At 42.7% G+C, this 27234-nt stretch overlaps 8 protein-coding genes across 8 annotated transcripts; 4 read left to right on the top strand and 4 right to left on the bottom strand.

The window, feature by feature from the left end:
• Nucleotides 1–1639: 1639 nt before the first annotated feature.
• Bfra_002697 (putative alternative oxidase protein) lies at nucleotides 1640–3224 on the bottom strand (the record flags this gene model as incomplete). Its single annotated transcript, XM_037333112.1, has 2 exons — nucleotides 1640–2856; nucleotides 2900–3224. 2 exons carry the CDS (start codon nucleotides 3222–3224, stop codon nucleotides 1640–1642), a joined length of 1542 nt encoding a protein of 513 aa, XP_037195240.1.
• A 4193-nt stretch (nucleotides 3225–7417) lies between these two features.
• Bfra_002696 (uncharacterized protein) lies at nucleotides 7418–9439 on the top strand (the record flags this gene model as incomplete). The annotated part of the gene is made up of 1 exon (XM_037333111.1): nucleotides 7418–9439. The coding sequence occupies one exon, from the start codon at nucleotides 7418–7420 to the stop codon at nucleotides 9437–9439; it is 2022 nt and encodes a 673-aa protein (XP_037195239.1).
• A 2481-nt stretch (nucleotides 9440–11920) lies between these two features.
• Nucleotides 11921–12271, bottom strand: Bfra_002695 (putative major facilitator superfamily protein; the record flags this gene model as incomplete). Its single annotated transcript, XM_037333110.1, has 1 exon — nucleotides 11921–12271. The coding sequence occupies one exon, from the start codon at nucleotides 12269–12271 to the stop codon at nucleotides 11921–11923; it is 351 nt and encodes a 116-aa protein (XP_037195238.1).
• Nucleotides 12272–12639: 368 nt separating this feature from the next.
• Bfra_002694 (putative macrolide phosphotransferase protein) lies at nucleotides 12640–13023 on the bottom strand (the record flags this gene model as incomplete). Its single annotated transcript, XM_037333109.1, has 2 exons — nucleotides 12640–12866; nucleotides 12942–13023. The coding sequence occupies 2 exons, from the start codon at nucleotides 13021–13023 to the stop codon at nucleotides 12640–12642; spliced, it is 309 nt and encodes a 102-aa protein (XP_037195237.1).
• Nucleotides 13024–14596: 1573 nt separating this feature from the next.
• Nucleotides 14597–14920, top strand: Bfra_002693 (uncharacterized protein; the record flags this gene model as incomplete). The annotated part of the gene is made up of 1 exon (XM_037333108.1): nucleotides 14597–14920. The coding sequence occupies one exon, from the start codon at nucleotides 14597–14599 to the stop codon at nucleotides 14918–14920; it is 324 nt and encodes a 107-aa protein (XP_037195236.1).
• Nucleotides 14921–16736: 1816 nt separating this feature from the next.
• Bfra_002692 (putative family metal ion transporter protein) lies at nucleotides 16737–19499 on the top strand (the record flags this gene model as incomplete). The annotated part of the gene is made up of 3 exons (XM_037333107.1): nucleotides 16737–17107; nucleotides 17164–19167; nucleotides 19223–19499. The coding sequence occupies 3 exons, from the start codon at nucleotides 16737–16739 to the stop codon at nucleotides 19497–19499; spliced, it is 2652 nt and encodes an 883-aa protein (XP_037195235.1).
• An 881-nt stretch (nucleotides 19500–20380) lies between these two features.
• Bfra_002691 (uncharacterized protein) lies at nucleotides 20381–21465 on the top strand (the record flags this gene model as incomplete). Its single annotated transcript, XM_037333106.1, has 2 exons — nucleotides 20381–21001; nucleotides 21112–21465. 2 exons carry the CDS (start codon nucleotides 20381–20383, stop codon nucleotides 21463–21465), a joined length of 975 nt encoding a protein of 324 aa, XP_037195234.1.
• Nucleotides 21466–23093: 1628 nt separating this feature from the next.
• Nucleotides 23094–26035, bottom strand: Bfra_002690 (putative glycoside hydrolase family 43 protein; the record flags this gene model as incomplete). Its single annotated transcript, XM_037333105.1, has 4 exons — nucleotides 23094–23748; nucleotides 23825–23938; nucleotides 23992–24962; nucleotides 25124–26035. The coding sequence occupies 4 exons, from the start codon at nucleotides 26033–26035 to the stop codon at nucleotides 23094–23096; spliced, it is 2652 nt and encodes an 883-aa protein (XP_037195233.1).
• Nucleotides 26036–27234: the final 1199 nt, after the last annotated feature.

Below are 27234 nucleotides of genomic sequence, written 5' to 3'. Positions count from 1 at the left end.
TGTATATATACATTTGTAATACCTTACAGGTTAGTTAATTAACTTCTTAATAGAACTGGAATTTTTGCTATTATACGAATTATTCAAATTGGCGTACAGCTCTACCCCCCTCAAATTAAAAGCCGAATACTTTCAGTACCATCCTTAATCTTACTTGATCCGATATGAAGAAAAACATTGTAATTCTTTTTAGAAACATACCTGTCACGGTGTCAACTATATGATCTATAGTTGTCTTTGTGCCTTAAATATAGACTATTAGTATACCCTACTTTCTATAAATAGGGTCTTATTTTTTTATAGTTTTTCTATTTTTATAGTATTATTATTGCTCGTGTGAATTATAGATAGTCTTTTATTCTAGTATAACAGAATCCTTCAACCCGTAAGACTAATATTTAGCCTTCAACCCCTTTCCTTCTTCCATCCCTAAAATATAACCGAAAAATACCGCATCCCAAATATCAACATGACGATCAATCCAGAACAAAGAAATCCAACACCCCCAAACAAAAATCTCACAATCCAACCCCCATAAATTTCCCATCTTTTCCACAAGAATTCCCCACCACTAAGTTTTCAAAAGCGTGATTTCGCACTATCATCCAAATCTCAAACAGGAAGCGAGCGATCCAAATCTAAACTTATATAACCCGTGTGATACCTCCCAACTCTCTTATTTACTTACTCTGTATGTGTGTGTGTGTGTTACAATATAGAAATATCTTTGTAGGTAGAGAAGGAAGTGGAATATGTGAGTCCGGAGATATACCGAGAGATTTAAAATCAATAAGTAAACAAGGAAACAAGTAAACAAGTAAATCCACACTCATCCACAAAAATGTCCCAACTCCCCCCAACAGCAACCCCTCCCCATGCGGGTTCTCGGATCCAGAATCGCGGAGCAGCGAAGAGAGATTTTGGTGTTGCGGGGAGAGCGGATGAGGGTTAGGAGATGGGGGAGGTGTGTGCGAGAGATTGTTGTTTTGGGGATGGGGTTATGGATGGGGATGTGGAGAATGGTGTAGAGCAATTTTCCTTAGGAGATGGGATTTTGGGATACTAATGATGATGAGAAGAATGGAGACAGATTTGGATGGGAGTTAGTGCTCTGATTTGATATCTTGCGATTCCGGATGAAAATTCAAATGATAAAAAATATGTAAAAATTCTTTCCACGAAAAAGTTGGAATGCCGATTGGTAATTTGTTAGTGATGCCTCTGTGTGAAATTTGAATGACGAATGAACACTACCTTGGAACATGTGAGAAGAAAGAAAAAGAAGAAAAAAAGAAAAAAAGAGAGAACTATAATAAACAATCCAAAGAAGAAACTCCAAGCCAGATCAACAAAAGAACAACAACAGTTGGTATGAAAACATTGCGAACTAAGCTCAGTTCGCTAACGATAAGGTGTCCCGTGAAATTGGTATTCGTATGTATATTATAGGAAGTAATTTCACTAGAAATAGTACACAACGTTACTCAACAACCTCTATATTAGCCCATTGAATTTATCCCAAGGCTATGATACAAAATAACACAAAATCAGAAGAAAAATAATATTAGTGACCAATATCCAACACAAAACACACTGTTCATAACCCCCCCTCAAAAGATAACCCCCGAGCCCTCAAACCTCAGGGCCACAACCCCCTCTCCCACTCCTGCCCCCTCAACGCATCTCCAAAAACAACACTCAGCCCATACCCCCCCGACCCCGGATTTTCTAACCCACCCTTCCCCGTCCCCGCCGCTCCATCTCTAAAACTCTGGAATCCACCTCCTCCATATCCCCCCACTGGCCCCCCTATCGCTCCCGCATCCTTTTCATTTTGATCCTTGACAGCTGCCCCACGATCAAACACAAAATTTTCAGCTTGTGGTATCCATGTTCCATTTCCCCATACTATATGTCTGCGAAGTGCTATATTCCAGGAATATGATGATTCGAGAGTACCGCCGAAGATGGAAGATCTGAGAAGGACTTCATAGTCGATGAGAGAGCGTTGGGGCGAGGAGAGAGAAGTATAGATTGCTAGATCGTTCGGATGAAGAGTAAGCAGATTGGCAGCCGTAGCGACGTGGGTATGATATGTAGTGTAACTGTGAGCGAGAGAGGTGAAGTGTTTAATATCGTTTTCGGAGGTGCAGGAGAGATAAATCACTCGAAGTCTATTGTGCTTGCATGCCTGTAGATAATTTTGAGTTTGCTTCTCCACACTGGTCCAATTGGCTGCTTTTGCGTCTTCGCCTGTTCGAAGATGTGCGCCATAGTACATTGCATCTTGTATTCCTTCACTGGCATTGAATCGAAGATTGTATTTTTGAGAGAGTGCGTAAAGAACTGTTGAGGAGAGAGTGCGGATTTCTCGATTGGGACGAATTAGTCGTCCAAATTGAGAGACAAAGTCGGAACTATCGTAATTCAATGGCCAATGTAGTAATGACTCCTTGATTGTTACACGCATGGGCAGCTTTTCCGAGAACTCGAAATTTATTTCATTGAGCCAGGCTGTAAAATCATTGGCCCACGTGCCAGGATTTGCAAGGAGAGATTCGAATGGTTCTTCTAATTTCTCTGGGGATAACGAAGCCGGATCAAGAGGATGTGGATTTTGAGTGCTAGGAGCCGTATACAAATCATTGATATGTGGAATGAACTTGATCCGAGGGCATGCTCCAGTCAAAGATTCTTCAAAGAAATCAAGGTCGAAAAGATATGAGAATGGAACATGCGCAGTATTATCCTTTTCTTTTCTGCTTTGTAGTCCGGTATTAAGTTCTGGATCCGGTGTGTCTGGGCTATCATTATGAGGTATCCAAAGTTTAAGTTCCGGGATGACAATTGATGTTGCTGCAAGGTTAGCAGACGGAAGAGTAAGGATGGGATGATATACCTCCAGCTTCCATGGCATATCGAACACAATTCAATAGTATATTTCGAATGTTGGCAACTCCTCCATATGGTGCTTCACATTGGAAAATCAACCCTTCTCTCCATTCTGTGTTGTCGCAGACATCAACTAAAGTCGAATCGTCGAAAGGTCCATCGATATCTGTTCGAAGAGCCTTTTGGACGAAGATTCCTTTCTTCCCTGACACAGCAACTCGAAGTGTCTCATGATAATCGTGATCTGAAAACAGATAGAACCCAAGACTGATAGTGACAATGAATATTAAAGCAAACTTGAAAATTTGAAAAGATTGTTGTGACAGGACCATTTTTGATCATTCGTGAGACTTTGACGATGGAATGATAGTAAGGAAAGTACAGAATGAAATGGACAGAGTAATCGTTGATGCATTGCAATGATATCATCCCTTACAGTGTGATCAGGCTGAAAAGGAATTTGATGTCTCAAATCGGGTGGAGGGTGGCTATGCATGTGGCGCATATATGTGAAGCTGGTCCAGCAAGAGTATATGGCAATGATTGTTATGTCATGCAGTGATTTTCGTCGCATGCAAGTGAAATCAGAAGTAAAGATAAAGTATTGAGGTAAAGAGTAAGGTGATGTAGATATATATCACGTGTATAATGAATAGAGAAATTCTTCTCGTGAACCGCAAGCTTCAAAGCTTGACAAAATGCATCGCGGTACGTACCTTACCAAGGTTTGAGGATGCGGGATAGACACGATTGTGTGCAAACATCGTATGCAAAAGTTGTCGATCAAGCCCAATCAATCCGAGTCACTCAATTCAGAGAGAAAGGTGCAAACGTGATAAGAAGAGAACTGTCGACGATATCCGTATCAAGTCACGCATAGCACAGCATTTTCATGATGCCGTCTCGTCCTCTTCACTCCACCTTGTACCAGACACTTTTTGGCCCAGGATTCTGACAGGGATGGCATCAAAACCTGGGGCTCTGGAGTTTTGACATTTCTTCCATCGTAAATCTCTATCTCATCCCGTGTTCTTGTTCTTCTTCGAGATGCTTGTTTACCTTTCATGCATGAACCATGAAAACGAGCACACACCGTACAATCACAAAGTGCCGAGACGGATAGCTTTATTCTAGAATGTGATATCGGAATGTCGGTGTGGCTAGCTTCAGCCTTTTAGTTATGTTGTTGTCATCGAAATGTGAGGGATGAAAAATGAAAATGGATGAATTGAAGAGTTGGAGAGCCGAGCTAGAGTTCTCGTTCTCAACCCAAAGAGGAAGTTGGGCCGTAATTTCTAAAAAGAGAAGGAAAAGAAGATGCCTGAGTATGCATAAAATACCTGGTCCTGGCACTTATGCATATTTGATGTGGTACAGCATACGAACAAGGAATGACATTTCTGTCCAATAGAATTGTTTCAAAGATCCCCAAGATTCGAGGAAACGCGAAATTTACGCGTGGGAGTAACGGAGAATTAAGCGACGCGTCTTCTTGCACCACCAAGAAAGAGAGAAATGAAAGGAAGTGGAATGAGAGGAAAGAAATGGAAAAGAGAAAGGAAAGAAGTGAAAAGACAAGGAAAAGCGAGTGAAGTGAAGTGAAATGGAGGAAAGAAAAGAGTGAAAGAGTGAAAGAGTGAAAGAGGGAAAGAAGTGAAAGAGAGGAAAGAAGTGAAAGAGAAGAAAGAAGTAAAAGAGAGGAAAGAAGTAAAAGAAGAACAATTTAACAGAGTCCCTTGAATACCTGGACTCGACTTTGAAATAACCTTGGCTTGTTGAATACTCTGATTTCGATTTCCCTTGGTCCTGCATTCCAGCCATTCCATTCCATTCCATTTCATCTCATCTCATCTCTACATTTGCATTTGATCAAGTTGCCTTTAGAGTTCAAACTTAAAAGATTCTCCCGTCTTGCCGTCTTCCCGACACTTGACATTTGACATTTGACATTTAACCTCTCCATTTTCTTTTTTATCTTATCTTATCCCATCATGGGATTTGCGATCCCTCTCTTGGTGGAGTTACTACCATCTGAGGTACAGTAGTATCATTCACACATCACGATATCGGCACGAGCCAAGTCGATAAAGTAGGTAGTTGAGATAAGAAGATAACCTTAACCCTTGAAACAAAGCTTTACTTTATTATCCAGATAGTGATAAGTAGTCAAGAAGAACGGAAAGCCACCAAAGAAAACAAAACATCATATTCATCATATTCATCATATTCATCACATCCATCACATCCATCACTTCCATCACTTCCATCACTTCCATCACTTCCATCACATCCATCAATCCATCAATCCATCACTTCCACCACTTCCACCACTTCCATCACTTCCACAGTCTCGGAGCATGGGCCAACGCTATCCCACTACGCTTTTCAAGACCTGCAGGTCCAAGAACTCCACACGAGCTTTCCAAATTCGTACTGCATACCATACACACCATACATATTACATACAGCCAGCATCACAACATGGCGTTCTTCCTGCGACTCGCTGGATCTCATGCAATGTAGCTGCGTGTCTTGTACCTGCTGTAAGTCCCAACTGTCAAAATACCCACTCTTGATGGAGATGAACAACAGATGATGCTGCACCATACCATGAATCCTGGTCAATGCAGACGAATGTGCTTTGCAGATGGATGTGCACAGTGCAACTATCCAATTCTAGTCATTCTCGCCATCCTCGCCATCCTCGCCATCCTCGCCATTTCACTACTGCACCATTGTGGACATTAGTTGCCAACTTTGCAAGCGTGAGATGTTGGACACTTGAATACTTGGATACTTGGTGGTACCTTCTCTGATCACATCGAAAATTTGAAGTTTATTTATTTTTAAAAATCCCCGAAAGTGCATTGATTGATTGATTGATTGATTGATTGATTGATTAATTGATTGATTTGTTTTGATCGTCAAACTTAGACCAATGAAAACTAAATATGGGACGAGATTGATTGAGAGCCAATCACATTCACCCCTTCGATGAAATCTTGACGCGCCAAACCTCATTTTGTTTGATCCACTCTCGAGCCACCATCTCCCAATCTGGACGCCTGACCCACTTTCTCTCTCTTCGCTTCACGTTCACTTCCACATCGAACCTACACACCCACCATTCATTCATCCACCCACCCATCGACCACCCATCGACCACCCACCTTTAACTCCTTCCCGCCGCACTTGCCTTGCCTCGCCTTGCATACCTAATAATTCCTCACTATCCTATTCTATCCATCTTCACGTCACTTTCCTCCCTCTGAATAGCTTCTTCATTCTTCTACCTTCCTCCCTAACGCCCATCGCCACTTCAATTCTAGTGGAACCGATCAACAAGACTCTCGAGGAACAATTCACCTCCTTTCTTTGACTTCGTCTTCGTCCTCCCCATTAAATTCGCCCCGTCACCGAAACAAGAATCATCGAAATCCCGAATCGCATCGCATTCTATCGCATCACCTCGCACTGTAGCATATTGGGAAGGAATTAGATATCCGAATCAAGATACTCCCTTGTCTCGGTCTCGGTCTCGGTCTCGATCATCGATTTCGCTCAATTGTCTCTCTTGCGCCTTGAGTACTGTGATCACCATTTCCTATCCGGCAGACGTGCGCCATTTCACAAATACAACATCCACACACAACAACACCACGTTTGTCCTCCCTCGCGATCTGCGAATTTCACTGCAGCACACATTCTTTGATTCCACGACTTCGCTTCTCGCTCGGATTTCTTTTCCTCGTTCTGCTGGTAGAGCACTCGATGATCCGGTAATAATAATTTCACAACGGAATTCTCAATCGTGCGACCGCGATAAAATAATCATAATATTTGAAGGGTGAACATACGAGAAAGTCAATCGCGACGATACGCGCGCAAAGGTCAACAGTCAACTATTTGAAGCACGGCCGCAGTCAATCAATCTCCACAAAGGATTAATCTCACGATACGCCGGGACCCTCTCCAAATTGTCAATCGACTGGTTGAAAGAATCGCCTTGCCCACGAATACCGAGTCATAGCTGGGGATTCAGTTCCTGATTCGTTCAAATCTATCAATTAAATCACACCCTAATCATTGATTCGATTCTTCAAGATCGTCAACATCAAATTGTTTATGCAGGGCCTCTTTCGCACCAGTCTGTATTCAGAAGGAATTTTCCGAAATATCTATTGATAGGATCTGTTGAAGTTGGGAGGTGAATTCAAGCTTCATATTGGCTTGGATATATTCACTTCGCTCGTCCCGAATCATCGACCGATTTTCATTTACTTTTGATCACCCGCCAAAACGTTCGTTTCTGGATTCTTTTACAATCCACTCTCATTTTCGATCTATTCGACTTTTCCAGCCTTCTCATTACACTTGATATCTCCTGTAATTTGAAAAATTGCATTGCAACCAGTGAGATCTGCTTCTGGCGTTCTGTACAAGATCGAATTCCCACTTTTTCCATTTCACAATTCTACAACCTTCAGTCAAATCTCAAAACGTTTCAACTAAAGCCATCCACACGATGTCACTTCACCATGAAAACGGGTCAAATACCCTTCCTCGGGGTTTCCGCTTTCATCACCTTGAAGGAGATCAGCCAACTACACCCGAACCCTTCAACCTTGTTGGATCGGAGGGTCCACCTTCTCCACCCCGTCCAAATCGTTTAAAGGTCAGACGACGAAATGTGTCTAACTTGCAAGCACCAACTGAACATTTTCTCGCTTCTGTTGCAGCTGCAGATATCCCTATCCCTACAATCGAGGAGCCACAAATAGCTCCCCACGTATCGTCAGATTGCGATATGCCAGACCGAGACCCACTTTCCATCAGTACATCTTTCTTGGCCCCGCATACATACAATACAAGATTCTCATCTCCTCCGAAAACTCCAATACCTACTTTAGCCATGGAAGAAACAAACCTTCAACGTCCCGATTGGAGAATGGGACTCTCGTCGCCAAGTGCGCTTGATATTGAACGACCAACATCTGCCGCATCGTTACGCTCTGAAGATTCATTTTATAGCGAAGGCCATCTCTCGAGGTACTCTGAAGATGGTAGTTGTACAAGTCCTGAGTCCGATTGTGCCGATCCATTCTCATTTCCATCATATTCAAAAGCCAAGGGCAGGAAGCTTCACAATGAAGCCGCCATACCAAACGACACCGTTCTCAACGCAAACCTTCGTCACAAGTCTCGAAAGGATGCACCATGGACTTCAGCAATGAGTGCTCATTTATGGTCGGTCTATCTCCTCTACCTCCAAGATCCAGTCGTGACACCCTTTCGAATCGGGGCTTGCGCTGTGCCTCCGGAAGGTGTATGCCATCGTGTTGCTCGACAAGCAAAAAAGAGTTGGAAGGGACCCAAAGGAATTCACAGTGCCAAAACTTCCAATCATACATCACGTGCGGCACCTTCTGAACACGGCCAGCTGGCGACCCCGATTGAAGATCGACAAAGAACATACACACAGTGGCCCCACACAAGTTCAGCTACTCGAGCACATCTTCGCGAACTTTGCAAGACGAAAGATACCAGCGCAGTTCAACGACATATGCACCTTCAATCTAGAAATTCTACTCCTTTTACACAACGTAATCCCCGTTCACGATTCAGAACTCCTGAGCCACAAGTTCCTATTCCAAAGTCTTTCAACACTAAAGATATCGCAATATCGCTAACGACAAGTACATCTGAAACCATGCAACCGAATGGACCTTTAGCTCAACTCGCGACTTCCCAAGAATCTTCCAGTACTAGACCACGCCGATCAATGTGTCAACCTAGGGGCTGGGTTAGATCCCGTGCCACCAATCTGAGCTTAGATGACTCGAGAACTCGAAGTCTCGGGTCGCCGTTCATGGCTCGGACGTATGGACCTAGTTCGACCATGGATGGGGCATTTGATGAACCTCGGCCTTCAGCTTTTCGCGTTCATTCTGATATGATATCAGGTCCAGGACCTGCACCTCGTCTCAGATCACCCCTTCACTTTGATCCTCCTCGTCCTTCAAACAACAAGGAACACAAAAGGCGAGTTCAAAATCATTTCGAAAACCTAAATTCAGGTGGAGCAATTTTGAAGCCAAATAGCATGAATGAGCAGATATATGGCATGCCTCTCTCAGAAAACCAACAACGACGAGTACGAACTAGAGCATTCACCATCGGTGATGATCTCTTCAGAACTCGCATGCCAGGATTGTTTCAACCTCTTTCAACAGGACCAGAAAAGACGGGTCTTATTCCCGATATTAGTCCGTCGCCAAGATCCCAGCCAAGGTTACTTCCATCGGCCACATTCGATGCTCCACGTTTACGATCGCCTTTTATGGAGAAACCAAGCAATACATTTCCTAGAAGAGCTACTCATCAAAAGACACCTGTTCGACACTCTGGAATAGTGACTATGCATAAACCACGTCACTCGATAGATTCTTCTGATTTTGATGAAAGACCTTCACTACAATCAAGACTCACTCGACTTGATACCAGGCTTGCCGAAATCAGAGAAAAGGAAAATGGCGGTCGAAATTAAGATGGTCTATGAATTGCTGTACAATAGACGATTGGTCACCGTTCCATTGGCGTCGGGACACATTTATTTCTTTGTCTTGCATATTTGCGCTTCTGAGCCCACGATATCCATGAATTATGCGCTGTTGCATATGGAGCAATTTGGAGTTTCTTCTATTCAAAATTTGAGCTTTCACTCATCTAGCCACGCCTTGATTAAGGCAATTATACTCTTCGTTGAGGCTATATAGCTTCTTGTTTTAATCAACATTATTCCTTGTATTATAACTTGCTCTACTTTCCGGGATTAAAATGAACGGCACGTTGGGAAATGATTGTAATGATTTTACGAATATGGTTGGAGGGGGAAATATGATATTTATTTGCTTTTTGTGATATTGAGCAAATGGGGGTTTTTCTTTTCGTTTTCACCATCCTACTTATGGTGGATGTACGGTACTCACTGGATGTGGATATGATATTCGGGAATCTATGCTGTGCATGTGAGGAAAGGGACATGGTATGGTTTAAGGGGTTTATGTAGATACGGGATGGGAACGGATGGGTAGGAAAGGAAAATAACTCAATATTATACAATTACTTCTTTACATTGGTCATTTGGGTTGGTGTGACGTGACGCTTGATTGTGATTCGATAGTGATTAAGGTTGGGTATAGTCTTGAAGAGTTTGTTTGTATAGGGAGTCGCTGTTCAGATGGGTGATTTGGAGCTAAGATTTTGGCGAGGGGGTAAGGGGGGATTGTCGGGGTTGTGCTTTTGATGCAAGGGCATTTATTTTCAGATGGTAGATGGTAGATGGTAGGATCACTGGAGGAGAGATCCCCAGTTGGATTACAAGGTATTTGCGCATTATATGTACTCTTTCGCCTGTACTGTCCATTTCCTGCTTATCTCTATTGGTCCGAGTAGTTTGTATTCCGAATCGATGGGATGTATTAATCTTTTGATTTTTGATTTTTGATTTTTGATTATTGATTCTTGATTCTTGATTCTTGATTCTTGATTCTTGATTCTTGATTCTTGATTCTTGATTCGAGGAGTGGGGAGTGGGGAGTGGGGATTGGGATTGGGATTGGGATTAGAGGGATCTTAATGTCAGAGTGGAATTGATTACGGAGTCTTGATTAGATATTACTCTGAAGAGTATGTAGCTTGGGAATTGTGCTGTGTTAAGTGATATGATATTATATGATATGGTATGATAGTTTTATTGGTATGTTGGTGCATATTGTTTAACTTTGATTGTTGGTTGGTGGAATGGAATGGAATGGATTGGATTGGATTGGAGTACTCTTGGGTGTGTTTTGGAAGTTGTGCTGGAGTTTATTGGTTTGTTGGGATTGGGATTGGGATTTTGGGATTTGGGATGTGGGATGTGGGAGAGATTTTGATTTATAATGATTAGAAAATTGGAAAGGTTGAGGAGTTAGATGAGGAGAGGGTGGATTACTCTCATGCTCCTTGGAGTTGAGTCATTTTCGGCTAGGTAATATAGGAGGAGGATGGATTCTGGTTGTTTTAGACTGATGATATAGGAGGAGGTAAATTTTATAAGGAGGCAGATTCTATAAGGCGATAGATTCTAATTCAAAATAGTCAGATCCTATAGGTAGGTGTATTACTACTTTTCCTTTGACTTTTTTCGAATTTTCTTTCCTTCTAAGCTATAATAGATTGGAATCTTTAATTTTGAAATAGATTTTGTTATGGAATTTGAGAGATAGGAGAGTAAAGAAATTATGGATTCTATGGTATGAGAGGAATTTATCGAAAAGAATAATATACTTATAGTGATATATTATTATCCTTTTATAGAATCTAGTTATTTTAGATTAAAATCTGGCTTTTGATGGCTAGAATCTACTCTCTTATTATAGAATATACTCTCCCACTGTAGAACTTACTCCCCCTTTCATCATAGAATCTAGCTCAAAAAAGTTAGATTCTGTTTAGAATAGACTCTATCATGGATTCTATCGTAAAACATCAAGGGCATGAGAGTAAATTACCGTACTATCAGCTTATTGTCATATCTTCCAACTTGGATCGATCATCTCAGTCAATGATCTCTAGACTCCTTCTCCACAAATCCAAATTCATTTCCTTCTCTTTCCACAGCTCTACATGCTTTTCTTTAGATACACAGAGGAATCCAAAGCAGAAGACGGCAGCAATTATTAGCCAGATGACTCATAGAGCTTTTATATAGGCTTGTATGACTTGTGTTGGAGTGACAGCAGACAATGCATTAAGGGTCCCTTCATTGGAATATGCACATGTTTGTTCATTATTTAACGAAGCACGCACCGCCTCGTCTCCCACTATCCACAAATACCTATCAATCTGGCTATTAAACACCATCGAAGCATCGTCGAACCCCACGCAAAACCAAAAGAACGCACAAATGAATACGCACCAGTCGCAATCGCTACATCTTCTTCTCTCAACGGCGCAAGCGTGGAGATGAGAGTCGAGGTGAAGATTAACCTGCGTCGCTGGTGTGATGATTTGATATCCGATCCAAGAACCGCGGTTGGAGGTTGCGGTAGCGTTGAGAGGAGTTCGGCTCCGATGGCGAGAGTGCGAAGCCGATTGCGTGGAGAGAGATATAAAGACCGGGTTTCGATATAAATGCTGCGCTGAGCCCGCCAACTGGGATGATGGCCAGCGCGAATGAGAGATAGTAGATACTTGAATCGAGCGGGGATGCTTGGTTCACAGCTTGGAAGTAGACCGGGAGGAAACAATTCGCAGCGGTGATGATGGTGGAAGCGAGGAAGATGAGGAGGAAACTAATGGCTGATGTGCGATGCTGGAATAGGCGAGGAGGCATGGTGGGTTTTTGCACCACCGGGTGGAAGATGAACCATCCGAAGAAACCGAGAATTAGGGGAACGATCACCTGCCATGATTTCCAGGGATATCGCGTACCGCCTATGACTAAACCGAGAAGAACAGAAATGATACTCGGGATGAAGATTGCATTTCCGAGAAAATCTACTTCTTTTCATGTGGTGCTCCATTCTGGATTTTCCGACACTGAACTCAGAGATATAGTAAAAGAATCAGAAATCTCACTTCTTCCACAAGGAGATTAATCCAGAACACCCGTCTCCAATTGCTGGCGCGACGGTTGAGCCTACGGCTTCCATGGAGAGAACACCGTTTAGATAGGGGCCGCGATGACGAGGGGATGATATCTCAGAGAATCATATCTGCGAGGACGTAGAGGCCGCTTGTGCCTAGACCTTGGATTGTGCGAGCGGCGATTAAAGTTGCGGAAGTTTGGGCGCCGCTGGCGATACCGCTGTTGAGGATGGAAAGGGAGAGGGAGATTAGGATGGGGGTGTGTTGGCCGAGGATGTTGGAGGTTTGCGCGAAGAGGGGCTGGGGGACGGTGGAGGCGAAGAGGAACGTGTTAATTACCCCTGGTTAGGTAGTCGATATTGGTAAGAATCAAGAATCATTAAAAAAGGAGGGGGGGGGGGGGGGAGAAAGCTTACAAATGTAATCCTGCTCATTACCGAGTTCTCGGAATATAGTAGGAAGTGCGGTTGTGATAATAGCCGCGTCGATAAAGGACATGAGGGATAGGAGGAGGAGGGCGAGGAATACGGAGAGGATGTCCCATGTGTGTTTGAAGGGGTTTGGAATGTTTTGTAGGGTTGCATTGTTTGTTTCTGGGGGTTCTAGGGGCTATGGTTCTAGGTTTTGGGCAATTTGGAGGGGGAGGTCGTCGATTGTGATGGTGGGAGACATGTTTGAAGGTGCTGCTTGGTAGAGTGAGGGGATGGTGTGTGGGAGTTAGGAGGGTTGATGAGGTTTACGGAGGGAGTGGATGAGTGGTAGGAGATCCTAAAATTCTCAAGTTTATGGTGAGTAAAGGTAAAGAGATTGAGACGTGTGAAGGTGAAGGTCAAGTTCATTACTTTATCGAAATTACATGATCCAACCTTCGGAATATGCTCATACATACATGACGTATCACTACCATTCGAGAACAATTAGCTTAACTAGAGATCGCTCACGGTTTGTGTGAATTAAGCGAAGAAGTACAGAATTTTGGGAGGGAATAGGTGGGAATTTTGGATGTGGGAGTTGGGGTTTCATGCGATGTTAGGCGGGAATCGGAGCAAGGGAGAGAGAATGACTGGTATTGATATGATGGCTTGGGATTGATGTTGCTGTAGATTTGTTTACTGTTTATTCATAGCTTTCAGATATTTAGTTGTCCTTGATATTATCATATAGTGATATCAGTACCATCGCCCATCAGACCATCCACTCCAAGTCGTCCATCACAACTCAACTCATCAACAGCAATCCCCCTATCCAGTATTCCCATTCCCTCAGAATCCATCAATGAAGCGATAGCAAAAAATCCCAGAGTCTTATTCTCAACTTCTACATATCACACTCTACCTAAAAATACAAATCGAATACTCCAATCCACATCATCAATAATCCAGCACTATTTGCTATTCCAAGAAATTCTACTCTAATTAAACCTACCAATTCAAACAAACAAACATCGACTGAGTATATCAAAATCCAGCATTGAAAAGATGAGGAGTGAGATCTTATTCGATTAACATCTGGATCCTCTTAACTGAAACATTAAGCGGGAATTGACTACTTTTCAGGTTCAGGAGGACTTCAATTTATTTTTCTACATTCTTATTTAACTTTATATGGAAGATATCTGATTGTATATAACTCTCTAAACACAAACCCTCAATTGTTTATTCGCTTATTTTGGATTTCGATATCTTATTCGTATGGAATTCATGATTTGAACGGTAAAGAAGTGATACTAACGATGCTCAATTTCCATACATCTTTCGGCTACGTGTAAGAATAACCAATCCAACATTTTGTAGATTTCTCGCGTAGAACACATTTATGTTTATCCATTCAGGAAATACCGGTGTATAACAGTTGAGAATCGGAATTACTCATTTCCAAGTCATAAAAGTGCTCGCATCCAACTCTTGTTCTCCTCAGATTAGTCGTTACAATCTCCTCAAAGCCTCACAAACCTCACAAACCTCACCCTTAATACCTTTCTCATCCATCACCATCCCAAAACCTCAAACCACTCCACAATGCTCACCCACCTCTCCCCCTCCACATCCCCTGCCTCCTCACCTCCCTCCCCATGTTCCTTGGCAGGCTCTTCCACGGACTCTCTCGTTCTCAAGCCGCCCTCCTCAGCTGGGACATGCCCCCCTCCATCGCCTCCTCTCCCTCTGCTCAAACCGTCTGTTACGGCTACACCATGCGCACCAGTACATTAGGACTCCTCACCCTCATTTTCTACATCCAGGGAAATCTGCACGCGGTCGATACGACAATGGCGGTTATGGGTGCGTATTGTGGAATCGCGGATTGTGCGATTTTTTGGTACTGGGGCAATAGGAAGGTGACTGCACTGAGGTTGGCGAGTGTATTGGGGATTGCGGCGTGGGGAATGTTGGGTTGACGGCAAGGGAGGGGGTGGAGTTTAAGAAGGGGGTGCGGAGCGGGGGATGGGGCTTTTGGTTGTTGGATTCTTTCGTTACTGTTCTGAGTTTTTATGTACTGATATGCAATTATCATCAACTTTCTTACCGTTCAGGAGGTTTATCTTTCTTTCCATGTATCTATCAAGATCGTCGAGTGGTTAGAAAGAGATGCGTGGATAGTATATTATGTAGACGACCTCTAACCTTATAAGCGAAACAAGAGGCGGTAATCGAGTACCATTTGAAAGGACTTCAATAATTCAAATTTCTCTTTCATATTATATTGAATACATATAGTCCTGATTATTAAATTAAAGACGACTCAAATTTTCGTTTGGTCTTCTCGGATTTGAGTACTTAACTTGATATCGATTTATAATGCAATTAAAGAAGGTTCTTTGAAAGGGTACTCAATTCCTGTCTCTTATTTCGCCTGTGTAGAGACGACGACGACGCATGTGATTTCGGTGGATTTGATAATCAGATGATTATTACTTTTCCAATATTTCGTGAAGCTTTGAAGTGTGATGGATTCCGTGCGCTGAAATGGGGTTCTAATCATTAAGGAAGCTTGAAGCTTGAAGGGTGGAGTAGCTGATTGTCAAACATTATCAATATTATTATTAATAATATCAAACAGCATTTCGATCGCCAGATTTGGAGGAAGGTATTATTATTGGAATATTAGAATATTAGACAAGTTATTATGAGGTTCCCGTTATATTGTTTCGCCGATTTCTCAATCTGCATACATCAAGTAAATCTTGCTTTTTACACACACATATATATATATATATATAAATATACATAGGATAGATATATACAGAGTAAACAGCTTCAAGAATCTTGATCCAAACAAGCAATTGAGCACACGACATCAATATTGAACTAGGTAGGTAGGTACATCCGATGATCTTTTCTCAACCAATCATCAGTTACTTATTGGAGAATGGTGATGATTACTCTATAGGAGCTAGATCGTATATTGTACCTGGTTCCTTACGAATCACGAATGTATAAATACTATTTACCGAAATGGCTGAGGATGATATGTACCTAGATACAATGTGCATCGAAACGGTTCTCGACCCCGCAAGGGGAGTGTCTAGATAATAGATAGTTATCTAACTAGATGTGCGAGTCGAGAGGGAGGTATCAATTGAATTCTTTATATTCTGACTATATATTTATTAGACGTCTGTTGACTCTGTTGACTCTGTTGACTCTCATGACTCTCGTGACTCTCGTGACATTCTCGTAAATATATTTCTTTTCCCATCTTCCTGTCTCTTTATCGTCCAGAATATAAAGCCAAGGACCGAGTAAGGTCAAGCTTCCAACTAAGACTGTCGGATTCTTCCTTGGTTCGGAAAATCGCAAGTTCCAAGGCGTCATAATTGATAAATGGCCGTAGAACTAGCCTACTCGGGCTTTTAGCTGCTTAGATAGCGCTTTGGCTCGACCCAAATTCAAAAACCAACTTTTTCCTTCCATAAACTCACACAACATTACAACATTTCTGATTTCTCATTTCGAATTTCTTTTCTGGTGAGGAAAAAAAAAAGATCAGATTCTGCACTTCGCCTTGTTTTACCTATCACAAATGTATCGTATTGCGATAAACGATTCTATCGCCGTTATCTATCTCCTTGCAGGTTAAAGGAACTTACCTTGATTGGATCATCATTCAATTGGTCCCGTTCGCAGACTCTTAACTTGACTTACCTTACCTTATATCAGCCGGTCGAAGAAACTTTTGGTGTCCCTCGACGGAAATACTCGTTTTCCCTCACAATGTCTGCACCACCTCCACCTCGTGCGACAGAGCCTACAAGCTCAAATACTCGTGCCACACCACCTCAGAGACCGGAACCCACTGCTATACAGCCACCACAAGATCATTCCAATGATTCCAATGCGACGTCAACGCCCAATACCGGGAAAGAGAAGAACAACTCTAAGAAGAAGAGAAATAATCATCGGGGTGGAAAGAAAAAGAGACCAAGAAGACAATCTTTTGCCGCATCAACTGAGGATGGGAATGGCATGGTCGAAACGCCAATGGCACAACGAAATGTTCCGCAAAGTGTAACAAGGTCAAGCTTCTATAGAGGAAGAAACTTGAGTAATACTAGTATTGAGAGCGGAGAACTTTTGGATCATAGGTGAGTCTTTGAATGGCATATGATAGATAGCATACCCTAACATAGTCTTGCGACAGAGATCATCAAAGTATGCGACCTCGAAGACCTTCGACAATGGGTCAAAACGCTTTCGGTCAGATGTATGATAGTCCTTCTTTTAGCCGACCTTCGTATAATAATCCATTCAAATCGTCGGAAACCGTTTCTAGAAGACCTGTCACCGGTAAATCGAAGAGCAACTCTGATGACGAAGCTCTGATGGAAGAAACCGATGAGAGGACTCCACTTATTTCCAGCGCTTCGAAATCGAAAAGCTCTAGTAATTTTCTTCAACAAGGAAAACGTAGTCGCCGAAGCTCTAGCAGGTCATCAAATCATAGCAAAAAGAAGACGATTTTCGAAAAGACGACATCTGGTTTGGCTAGGCAGAATGATGAATACAATGTCAACTATCCACCTTCGGTTCCAGGGTCTCCAGTGCTTGGAGCCACAAATCCGAACATGAGCTTTGGAGATGTAATGGTTCGCGATCATTCACCAGAGCAAGATTCTATTCAGGCAGGATCTATGAGATCTTTCAGGTCTCTCCCAGAAGATGCATGTGAGGATGATTCAATTCCAGGCACTCCGCGCAAAGGATCATCTTACGGTGAACGTAGACATACTATCGCATTGCAAGCCGAAGAAGATGTGTGCTTTCCAGTTGATATGTCTGAAATGGCAGAAGAAGATGCTCCTCAACAAGAAGATGAAGCATACAGATCACGGCGCCATAAAAGGAAATTTCCAAATCTATCTGTCCTCGACGATTGGAGCAGATTTGAAAAAGAAGGCAGAAGTGAAGAGAGACGGGCTAAGAAAATCACAGAACCTCAGTTGATTAATGGACGGCTTCGACCAATTCACAAAGGTTGGCATCGAGCAGAGGACGATGCACCATATCGATTTACCTACTTCAACGAAGAATTTCCAAGCACCATTCACAGTCAAACAATTTCAGAACTTGTTCAACCTGGTGGAAGTTTTAGAGAATTATTTATTCCTGATCGTCCTATAATTGATGATAGTTCTGATTCTGAAACCGAGGATGAGGCTGATGATACGGATATTCGTCGAGAAAATGCATACATTAATCATGCCCTGGGACCTCATAACGAAGATTCGAAATCGGCAACTCGTCAATCATCTATAATTGATATGGCAAATCAAGAATCAAGACGTACAGAATCTCCTCGCGCAGGGCGCCCTTCAGAATCGCATTCTAGGCAAACCTCCCACGACGCATCCCCAAATAAATCGTCGCCACCAAAGTCTACTCCACCGCTTGAAGAGAAGCCCAAAAGATATGGTGATCGTCCTACCTGGTGGCTTGATGTTCTTTCTCCAACGGATGCCGAGATGAAAATTATTTCGAAAACCTTTGGAATACATCCCTTGACAGCCGAGGATATCTTGATGCAGGAAGCTCGAGAAAAGGTCGAATTATTTCGACATTATTACTTTGTCAATTATCGATCATTCGAGCAAGATATGAACAACGACAATTTCTTAGAGCCTCTCAATATGTATGTGGTAGTCTTCCGTGATGGGGTTATTAGTTTTCACTTTTCTCAAACACCACATCCAGCTAATGTTCGACGACGAATTCGACAATTGAAAGACTACTTGAGGCTCACGGCTGATTGGATATCATATGCTATCATTGATGATATTACTGATGTTTTCGCTCCTTTGATTCAAACTATCGAAGACGAAGTTGATGACATTGATGATGCTATTTTGAAACTTCACTCTCCAGCGGAAAATGAAAAGTCTACGAGGGATAATGAGAAGAAATCTGAAGCTGGTGATGGTACTTCGGGCGAAAGCGGAGGAGACATGCTTCGAAGAGTTGGCGATTGCCGAAAGAAAGTTATGGGTCTTTACAGACTGCTAGGCAACAAAGCAGATGTCATCAAGGGATTCGCTAAAAGATGCAATGAGCAATGGGAGATTGCTCCACGAAGTGAGATTGGATTGTATCTGGGAGATATTCAAGATCATATCGTTACTATGACTGGAAATTTATCCCATTATGAAAAGTTTGTTATTCCTCTGATTGAAGCATGATCAAAGTCGTTACTAACACATCTACAGAATCCTAGCTCGCTCTCATGGCAATTACCTTGCTCAAATTAATATCCGCATGAATGAACGTCAAGAACAAACCGCGGATGTTCTCGGCAAACTTACAGTCCTTGGTACCATTGTTTTACCCATGAATATCATTACTGGTCTTTGGGGTATGAACGTATGGGTACCTGGTCAGGACTACGAAGGAGATTTGACCTGGTTCTGGTGCATCACAGCTGGTTTACTATTTTTCGGACTAGCTTGCTTCTATATCGCGAAAATAGCTTATAAGATTGTTTAAGAATAGATCATGGGGAATGGAGGATCGGGGGAGGATCTTATTATACATATGGAAGATAGGAGGAGGGGGGATGTGTATATACCAATTTCAGGATATTACTGGGTTTTGAGAATTGTATGATGGCATGGCATTGGATGGTACATTGGATAAAGATAGATACGGTATTGATGTTGCATTATTCGGACATATAAGGAAACCGGGCATTGATGGCGAGGTATTGTAATAGGTTAATAAGAAGCAATTTGCAGATATATTCTTGATGTTCTACCAGTCATGCCTACTCGAGGATTTCTCCTGAAAATTGTGGATGACGATTTTATGCATTCTGTGATTGTTCTATGACGTGAATCATATTTGTGAATCTTTCTGCATAAAAAGATGCTGACTAATCACTCTGATTCTCCGATGTGCTCGATATTGTACTCGTACCCAATTGAGTGAATGTACCCGTATCAAAACTAGCATATACGTGTGATCTGTGGATTCCATTCCGATTGAATCTATAAATCATCATTTGCTTCCCTAGACTAAGTAATTCTTATATTCGATAAGTATCTGAACAAAGAATACCGGAAACATTCTTGGAGGAAAGATATCTATTTTTTGCTTTCTCTTTGTTTACTAGTTGAGTTTGTGCATGGTGTGGATTATTTGGGGGTTTTTTGAAGATTTGATTCGGATTGTAATTTCTATCTAATTTGAGGAAAGAAGCTTTTTCGAGGATAGTCTTCGTATTGTATTATTCAAGGGCAACGTGTTCTTGTTTGAGGGATTTGGATTGTGGTCCGCGTCTGGAGAAGTCTTGATAAGTTTTGAAACGCTTTTTCTACGCGTTATATAGATTCAATTTCAGTGGGCTGGCTAAGCTTCTGTACATTGGAATGGCTCGATTCAAACCGGGAGTAAAGGGAAAGGCGAAAGCAAAAACTAAAGCTAAACCAAAGACTGCTAAAGAGAAGAGCAAGGTTCGAGCAAATTTGTCGCGGCAGGGTGATATACATCGTGGGCCTAAACTCGCAGTACCTGCAGATACCAAAAGTAGAGCCGCGAAACAACCAATCGTTATAGATTTAACATCTTCATCTCCTCCTCCTTCTGCCGAGAAAGCCCCTCCTCCGCGTCCCCCAAAAATCATCGCAACACCGCATAAACAAAAACACAAACTCGCTCTCTCTTCATTATCAACAAGCGAACGATCTCCCGGCATCCACTCCCCCATAACCCGCTCGCTTTCTCTCTCCCTCTCGAAACCTCTTATCCCTGAATTCAACATCTCGACTCGGAAGAGTACTACTGCTACCCAGCCTCCGGAATATTACATCCAATCGCATCATGTCAAAGATATCACGCCTGGTACCATCGTGTGGCTCCCGTCGAAAGAAGATATTGTGCATAATGCGTACGTGGATCCGAAGTTGCATGTTAATGCGTTTGATCACCCGGCTGTCATTGTGAGTATGCCGAATCCGGCGAATGGGTTTTCGGTGGTGGAGATTGCGATTGTAAGTTTGAGTTTGAGTTTGTGTTGTGTTTTCTGTGTTAGATCGCAGGACATTTTCTTTCTTTCTTTCTTCCTTTCTTTCTGTTTATTTTCATACTAACACCCCTCCAGATGACCTCCCTCGGCTCCCGCACTCTCCACGAAACTAAGAAACTCGGCCACCGATCCCTTCTCTTCCGGGTGCGCACCACACAACTCCCGAGCGCAAAAGTAGACATCACGTTCAAAGATGGGAAAGGAATGAAGGGGAAATATAGCTTTGTCAACTGTCGCGAGTCGTGGCGGGTGCAAATCGGCACGTTGGGGTTTTATGCAAGGGGAAGGGGAGTAGGGGCGGGGAAGGAAGTAGATTGGTTAAGATTGACGACGGCGAGTTTGGAAAAGTTGAGAGCGAGTATTGGTTGTGGGAAGGGGTTGTGGGGTGAGTGGCGGAGGGGAGGCGTGGGGTGGGGTGGGTTGGGTTGAATGGGGTAGTGTGATGGGATGGGGTTTGATGGAGAGATGGGAGTGTTACGCTGTTAAAATTTTGAAAGGCTCGACGTGTGTCAGATCACATTATTCGAATTCACTACCATCGGGACTAACAACATGAATCAATCGACGACCAACGAAAGAAGAACGAATTACTTGCATTCAGCAAGTGCAAAAACCACCAATATCCATTCACACCTATCCCTTCCCAACGTAACTACCTCTTATCAGCAATAAAGTGCAGAAAGCAAACCACCACACTTCCAAAATTCTCCTCGACATCTCTTCGCACTGCTTCTCCAATAATCTCCATCACTACGAAGTATACTTATACAATATATATACAATTTATACATACATAACCCAGCGAAGCGAAGCGAATCAGATGTGCGCAATATCCCTCACAGCAAGATGTCTCCCCAGTATAGAATAGAACATAGAGATCATGTATAGTCTATACAATTATCAAATTGCTTGGTAATGATGATGATAATGATGATGGTGATGATGATCACTTGATTATCTAGGAAATAGGGTAGGATGAAGATTTTGGATCTTAATGTATTTTGAGATGCTTGAGGGGGAGGGGAGTTTCATAGGGTGGCGGGTGATGGTTATGGATGGGGTTGACATGTATCTTGTATGTGAAATCGAGAAGGGGAACGGGAAAGGAGAAGTGAGGTATAAGAGAAAGGGAAATGTAGGTGTTTTGGAGAATGAAGATGGATGGATGGGGCTGGAATAAAGCATCATGATTGGAATAGAAAATCAAGTGAGGTTATTTTCACAAATTTCATTGGTAGATAGATGGGGTGTGAAATAGAGATAGAAAAGAAGTAGGAGTATGAGAAGCGAAGGGAGGGTTTTTTTTTTTTTTTTTTCAAAGATAGGAGGGAGGTATACCGCATCAGTATTCTCACAATGCTAAAAAAAAAAAAATTAATGCAAATAATCAAAATCGCTAGATGACAACGGAGCAGAAGCTGTGATTTGTAATGTGATGGTGGTGAGATGAGTGATTTATTTGTTTATTGTTTGCGGGGGGGCTGGATGGTTGCTGCGTACGTATATGCATACCTAGGTATTTGAGGTTTGTTGTGGGGGGGGAGTGAGTTTTGTTTATTGGAAGTTTATGATGTTGTGTATCCTGGAGAATGGGAGGATAGGAGAGGGGAGGAGAGGAGAGTGGATGGAGATATAGAGATATATAACTAGGAATCCGACTGAGTATTTCATCTGGGAAAATATTGATGGTAAATATGTAATAATCGCAATGTGTCGTCATTTATGTAGGACAGTAGTGTCCCCCGAGCTGAGTGCCCGCGTATCAAGCGGAGATTTTTCAGCTTTTCTTCAAAAGCCAGATAGTTTTTCGCATTCTTTTTCCATAATTTGGTAGTAATAAGTATATTACCCAGCAGCAAAGATCTTACTCTCTTGCTCAATAAACTCTCGCCTCCTATATAATTTGTGAATAGATCCACCCATTGCACTAGAATCTCCCCTCTATGTGAGACCCTTACATAAGAATACTGACCTCATGCTCAATTAATCTTTTTCCAAGCAGTCACCATACATTGAACAGTAACCATCCATACCTCCATACTCCGCTCACCATCTCCCTACTCAAACTCAACCGCAACAACCACCCTTCCCCCCCTAAGATCCACCTTCCACCCCCCCCTCAAACCCTCCAACCCATTCAAAACCGCCTTCCCCACCTCACCCACCTGCGCCATCTTCGTAACTCTCAAAATTGTCTCACTCGCCCTCGCCATCCCACTCACCGTCTCCACACTCTGCACGATACTAACCCGCACCTTTCCATCCCCATACTCCACACTTTCAATAACCCCCGCATCGACCTCAAATTTAAATCCCAGCTGCGCGATGTATACTTTCCTCCTTACCGCATCTCTGGGCTCTACAGTCCACGATGTGTTTGAGCCGGAGAGGGTACCGCCAAAAGCAATAAGACCTAATCCAGCATCATCTACGACGTAGACACCGGATCCTAGTGCCAACCCTACGAAATTCGGTCCGTAGTCCCCACTATATCCATCCCAAGCCATGGTATCAGGCCAGGTATGGAAAGCGGCTGAGGCGAAACCTTCGCGGTCGATATTAGATAATGGACCGTTTGTTCCGCCGTATCCGACTCTGAGCAGATATGTTTGAGAGGGATTTTGCTCGAAGTATGATAGCAAGGGAAGGGCGTTTAGACCGGAGCCATAGTGATGACCCATTCTTTCGAATCGCATTAATTTGCCTCCGTAGCTTTTGTTGTTTTTAGCTTAGTTCATTTGTGATTGTGAAGGTTAGAATAGGGATGTGGAGAGTGTGATAGACGCACATGAAATCCCAATATCTTCTCGCATTGCCATTCCAAGCCCAATGACTTACCGTGGGCATGTATCCTAAAATTGAGTTGATTGTCTTCGTGACCGTGCTTGTCAAGCCGAAATAGCTGGAAATCCAAAGGGATTAGCGAAGTTGGGGAGTAGATGTTAGATGACTTACTTGGACCAATAATAAACTCCCTCCTGTCCAGTAGAGTCCCAAGCCATCTCACTCCCAAAAGGAACAGCCTCACTGTCCCAAAAATCTGCTCTGGTTTTCATCGCAGCTATAACTGCATTCGCTGCAGTAGAATTTCCTTCATTTTGTAAATCTTGCAGAACATACCCCCAAACAGTCTCGCCCATTAACCCTACATTGACATATCCCGTGTTAGGACCTGTAGCATAAAGAATGGTTTCATAAGCCTGATTCAAATACCATTGCCAGGTTTGCCGAGTGACGAGAGTGGGATAAAATCTGGCAACGCGATAAAGAGCCCAATAAGCAGCAGTGACATGAACATAATCGTAGGTTCTCCCAGTACCATATGCAGCCTCTTTGTTCCAACTCCACCAATTGCTCCAATCGATTGAGGATAAATAACTGTAAGAAACAGCATCAGGTTGGTAGTAAAATACGCTCGTTTTGACGCTATAATCAGAGTTTTGGAGATCACCCCATAGCGTTTTTGTGATGAATTGTTCCAATTTTGTCACCTCAGCTGCATTAGGTGAAATTGCTTGTTTCATGGTTGCTGCAAGCCAAGATCCAGCTCCTGCTTCATCACTCAGTCCAGCAATCCAAACCCTTGGATCTTGAAGAACTTGAGCGTTAACTGAGCGATCATATGAGATAACAGATGGTGCTCTACCGAAGGGGTCACTGGTATTGGAAAGCCATTGGTTTGTTGTTAGAAATTTGCCTAGTGTAGATATGGCTGAGGGTGCTGAGAGGGTGATGGCATAGTTCACCGCTTGTACAAGACCATCAGAATATGTAATTGTTACTCGCACTCTTCCAAATGCAGAGGAGCTGGGAGTAAGATTGTACTTATTAGTTGCTGTAGCGGTAAATGTGAAGGCTCCAGCAGGAGTTGATGTAATGGAAGAGACAGGTGAATTGTGTTGCAAGAACAATTGAGCAGTGAGATCCTGTTAAGCGTCAAAAATACGTCTGGCCACAAATCAATGTCATATGAAAGAAGGGAACAGGACTTCACCAGGGACGTGTCAAATATACACATGGGATGAGAGATGCAAAATGACTGGGGTCATGGGAATGGGAGGTTGAAGGTGGAAGCCATATCGCTTACCTGGGGAATGATATATCCCGGTATCCCAATAGCAACAGGAGTGCCGGTGTTTGCTACAGTGGTTTCGATCTTGCTGATACTACTTGAAGTAGAAAACCTCAATCCCTTGATAATCGATTGGCCTTTTGTGAGCACTACAGATGTACCAGGATTCCAAGGGCTCGTTCCATTCCATTCATTCTGAGTATATGCTAGAGTATAAGTTTCCCAAGAATAGAACCCTTCAAATGTTTGACTTTGATAGTAAAGTGCGGTGTCGGGGTCTTCTTCCAAAAACCGCCATCCTTCGAGGGGTGTATTTTCCAATGGTGTCACTACGAGCGCTGGATCCGTTCCAGATAATGGTGTCACGCGCAGATAGCCGCCATCAAGGCCAATGTTCGGATCTACAAGGGAGCACATTTGCTGAGTAGCTACTGCTGTTCTATCTGTGAAGATGCTATTGAACTCAATAGGGAACCCAAGTGCTCCGATTTCGATACTGGTGTTACCTTTATTGGTTATAGTAAAAGTGAGATTGATATCTGCTCCGCTAGCGGACCAAGCTCTTGTCATGTTCAAAGGTATTCCTGATGGTAAGGTTGGTGCGAGGTTTGCGGAAGTGGCACCAGTAGAAGTCACCGCATTTCTGGCTGCAGCGGAATCGACACTGATCCATGAAGTAGTTCCAACGGATCGATACCTGAGCGTAATATCGCCAACATGATAATTGCCATTTTCGTTTCTTTGTGAGAGAAGATCAAAAGGGGAGAAATCGAATGTTGTCAAGGACTTTGGGGTCAAAGATGCGAGTGTCTGACTCGATGAATTCAGTCTGGCGTTCAAATCACCAGAGTTGAGGGAAATATATTGGCTAGAGACTGTCGTGAATAGAATGCTAGACAATCCAATGGCCTTGTGTAGAAAAAACATGATTTGAGTTGCGCCAAACTCTAGAACGATGAGTTGAGACCGTCAACATTAACTTTATTGGAATGAAACTCATGGCAATAACAATAACGAAAGGCCTTATCTCAACTTATGAGGAGTGTTACGAGATCTAAGGCATCATTACATTGCTTTTCCGAGACCAATTAAGCATGTCGATCCTAACACTGTAGTTGGAGCGCAAATAGAATGCAAAGCAGGGGAATTTAGCCTATGTAAATACGAATGGGAAATCAGAAAAGTGGATCCTAATTTAAAATGGCACTGCCAGTTCTATTTAATGTGGTGTGGAGTCTCGCCATTATTGTAGAGGATTCGATAGATGAAGGTCAATGATCTAGATATGAAAAATGCACTTCCCTGCCAGTCAGATTACGGATGAAAGTTGTAGAGCTCTACCTAGTAATGTACCAATATCGCAAAACGCCAATCAGGATAGAGTAGATTGAAGTAATTCAAAACCCCGCAGCTTCCACCTGCCTCGTTTAGTGATCTGCAAAAGCTTAAATCTTATCGGCAGTCAACCTTGTAATTGCTGTTCGAAACTTGCGGAATTGCCAGAGAAACAGATGAACTGTCGTAACTCTCGCGATTTCGCTAACACAAGAACCCAAGATTAGAAACAAGATGTATCGCTGGATACATGTTGATGAAAACAACACGAATTGCGCAGACTGCTGCAATTGAAGATCAAATCTCTCTGATTCTGCGTGACTTGGTGTTATATACCGTGTGTTATTTGTGCATCATAGGATAATCAAAGGATATTTTGCTAAAACCAGCTAAGGAATAGTATTTGAACAGTGATTGATGGGTCCCGTCATATTTTGAGACAATGTCGGCACATATAGTAATGCAGAGTGGCTTCCACGAAACAGTACTTCTGGGAAGTGGAGGGGGACTGCATACAGGGTATAAATGCATACTAGGTTATGGAACGCTTAATAAAGAACAGTAAAATCGAGAAGAATTACAAACATAAAGATGTCAAGTATAGTCAATGTTTCATGTTGAGAGCCTTTGGTGTGGTCAAAATTAAAGCAAAATATGACCATGCGTGACATCGATCTCAATGCTGACTAAGTCATGACTTAGCCACCGACACGAAGCGGATGCAAAATTCAAGACACAAGTACGAACACAACATTCCGGATGCTACAAGATTGCAGTCGGCACTCGATTGC

Source organism: Botrytis fragariae (assembly GCF_013461495.1).
Source record: "Botrytis fragariae strain BVB16 chromosome Unknown tig00000012, whole genome shotgun sequence".
NCBI classification, from domain to species: Eukaryota; Fungi; Ascomycota; class Leotiomycetes; order Helotiales; family Sclerotiniaceae; genus Botrytis; species Botrytis fragariae.
Note: the sequence above shows the minus strand (reverse complement) of the source record. Positions and strands in the feature narration are given on the sequence as shown.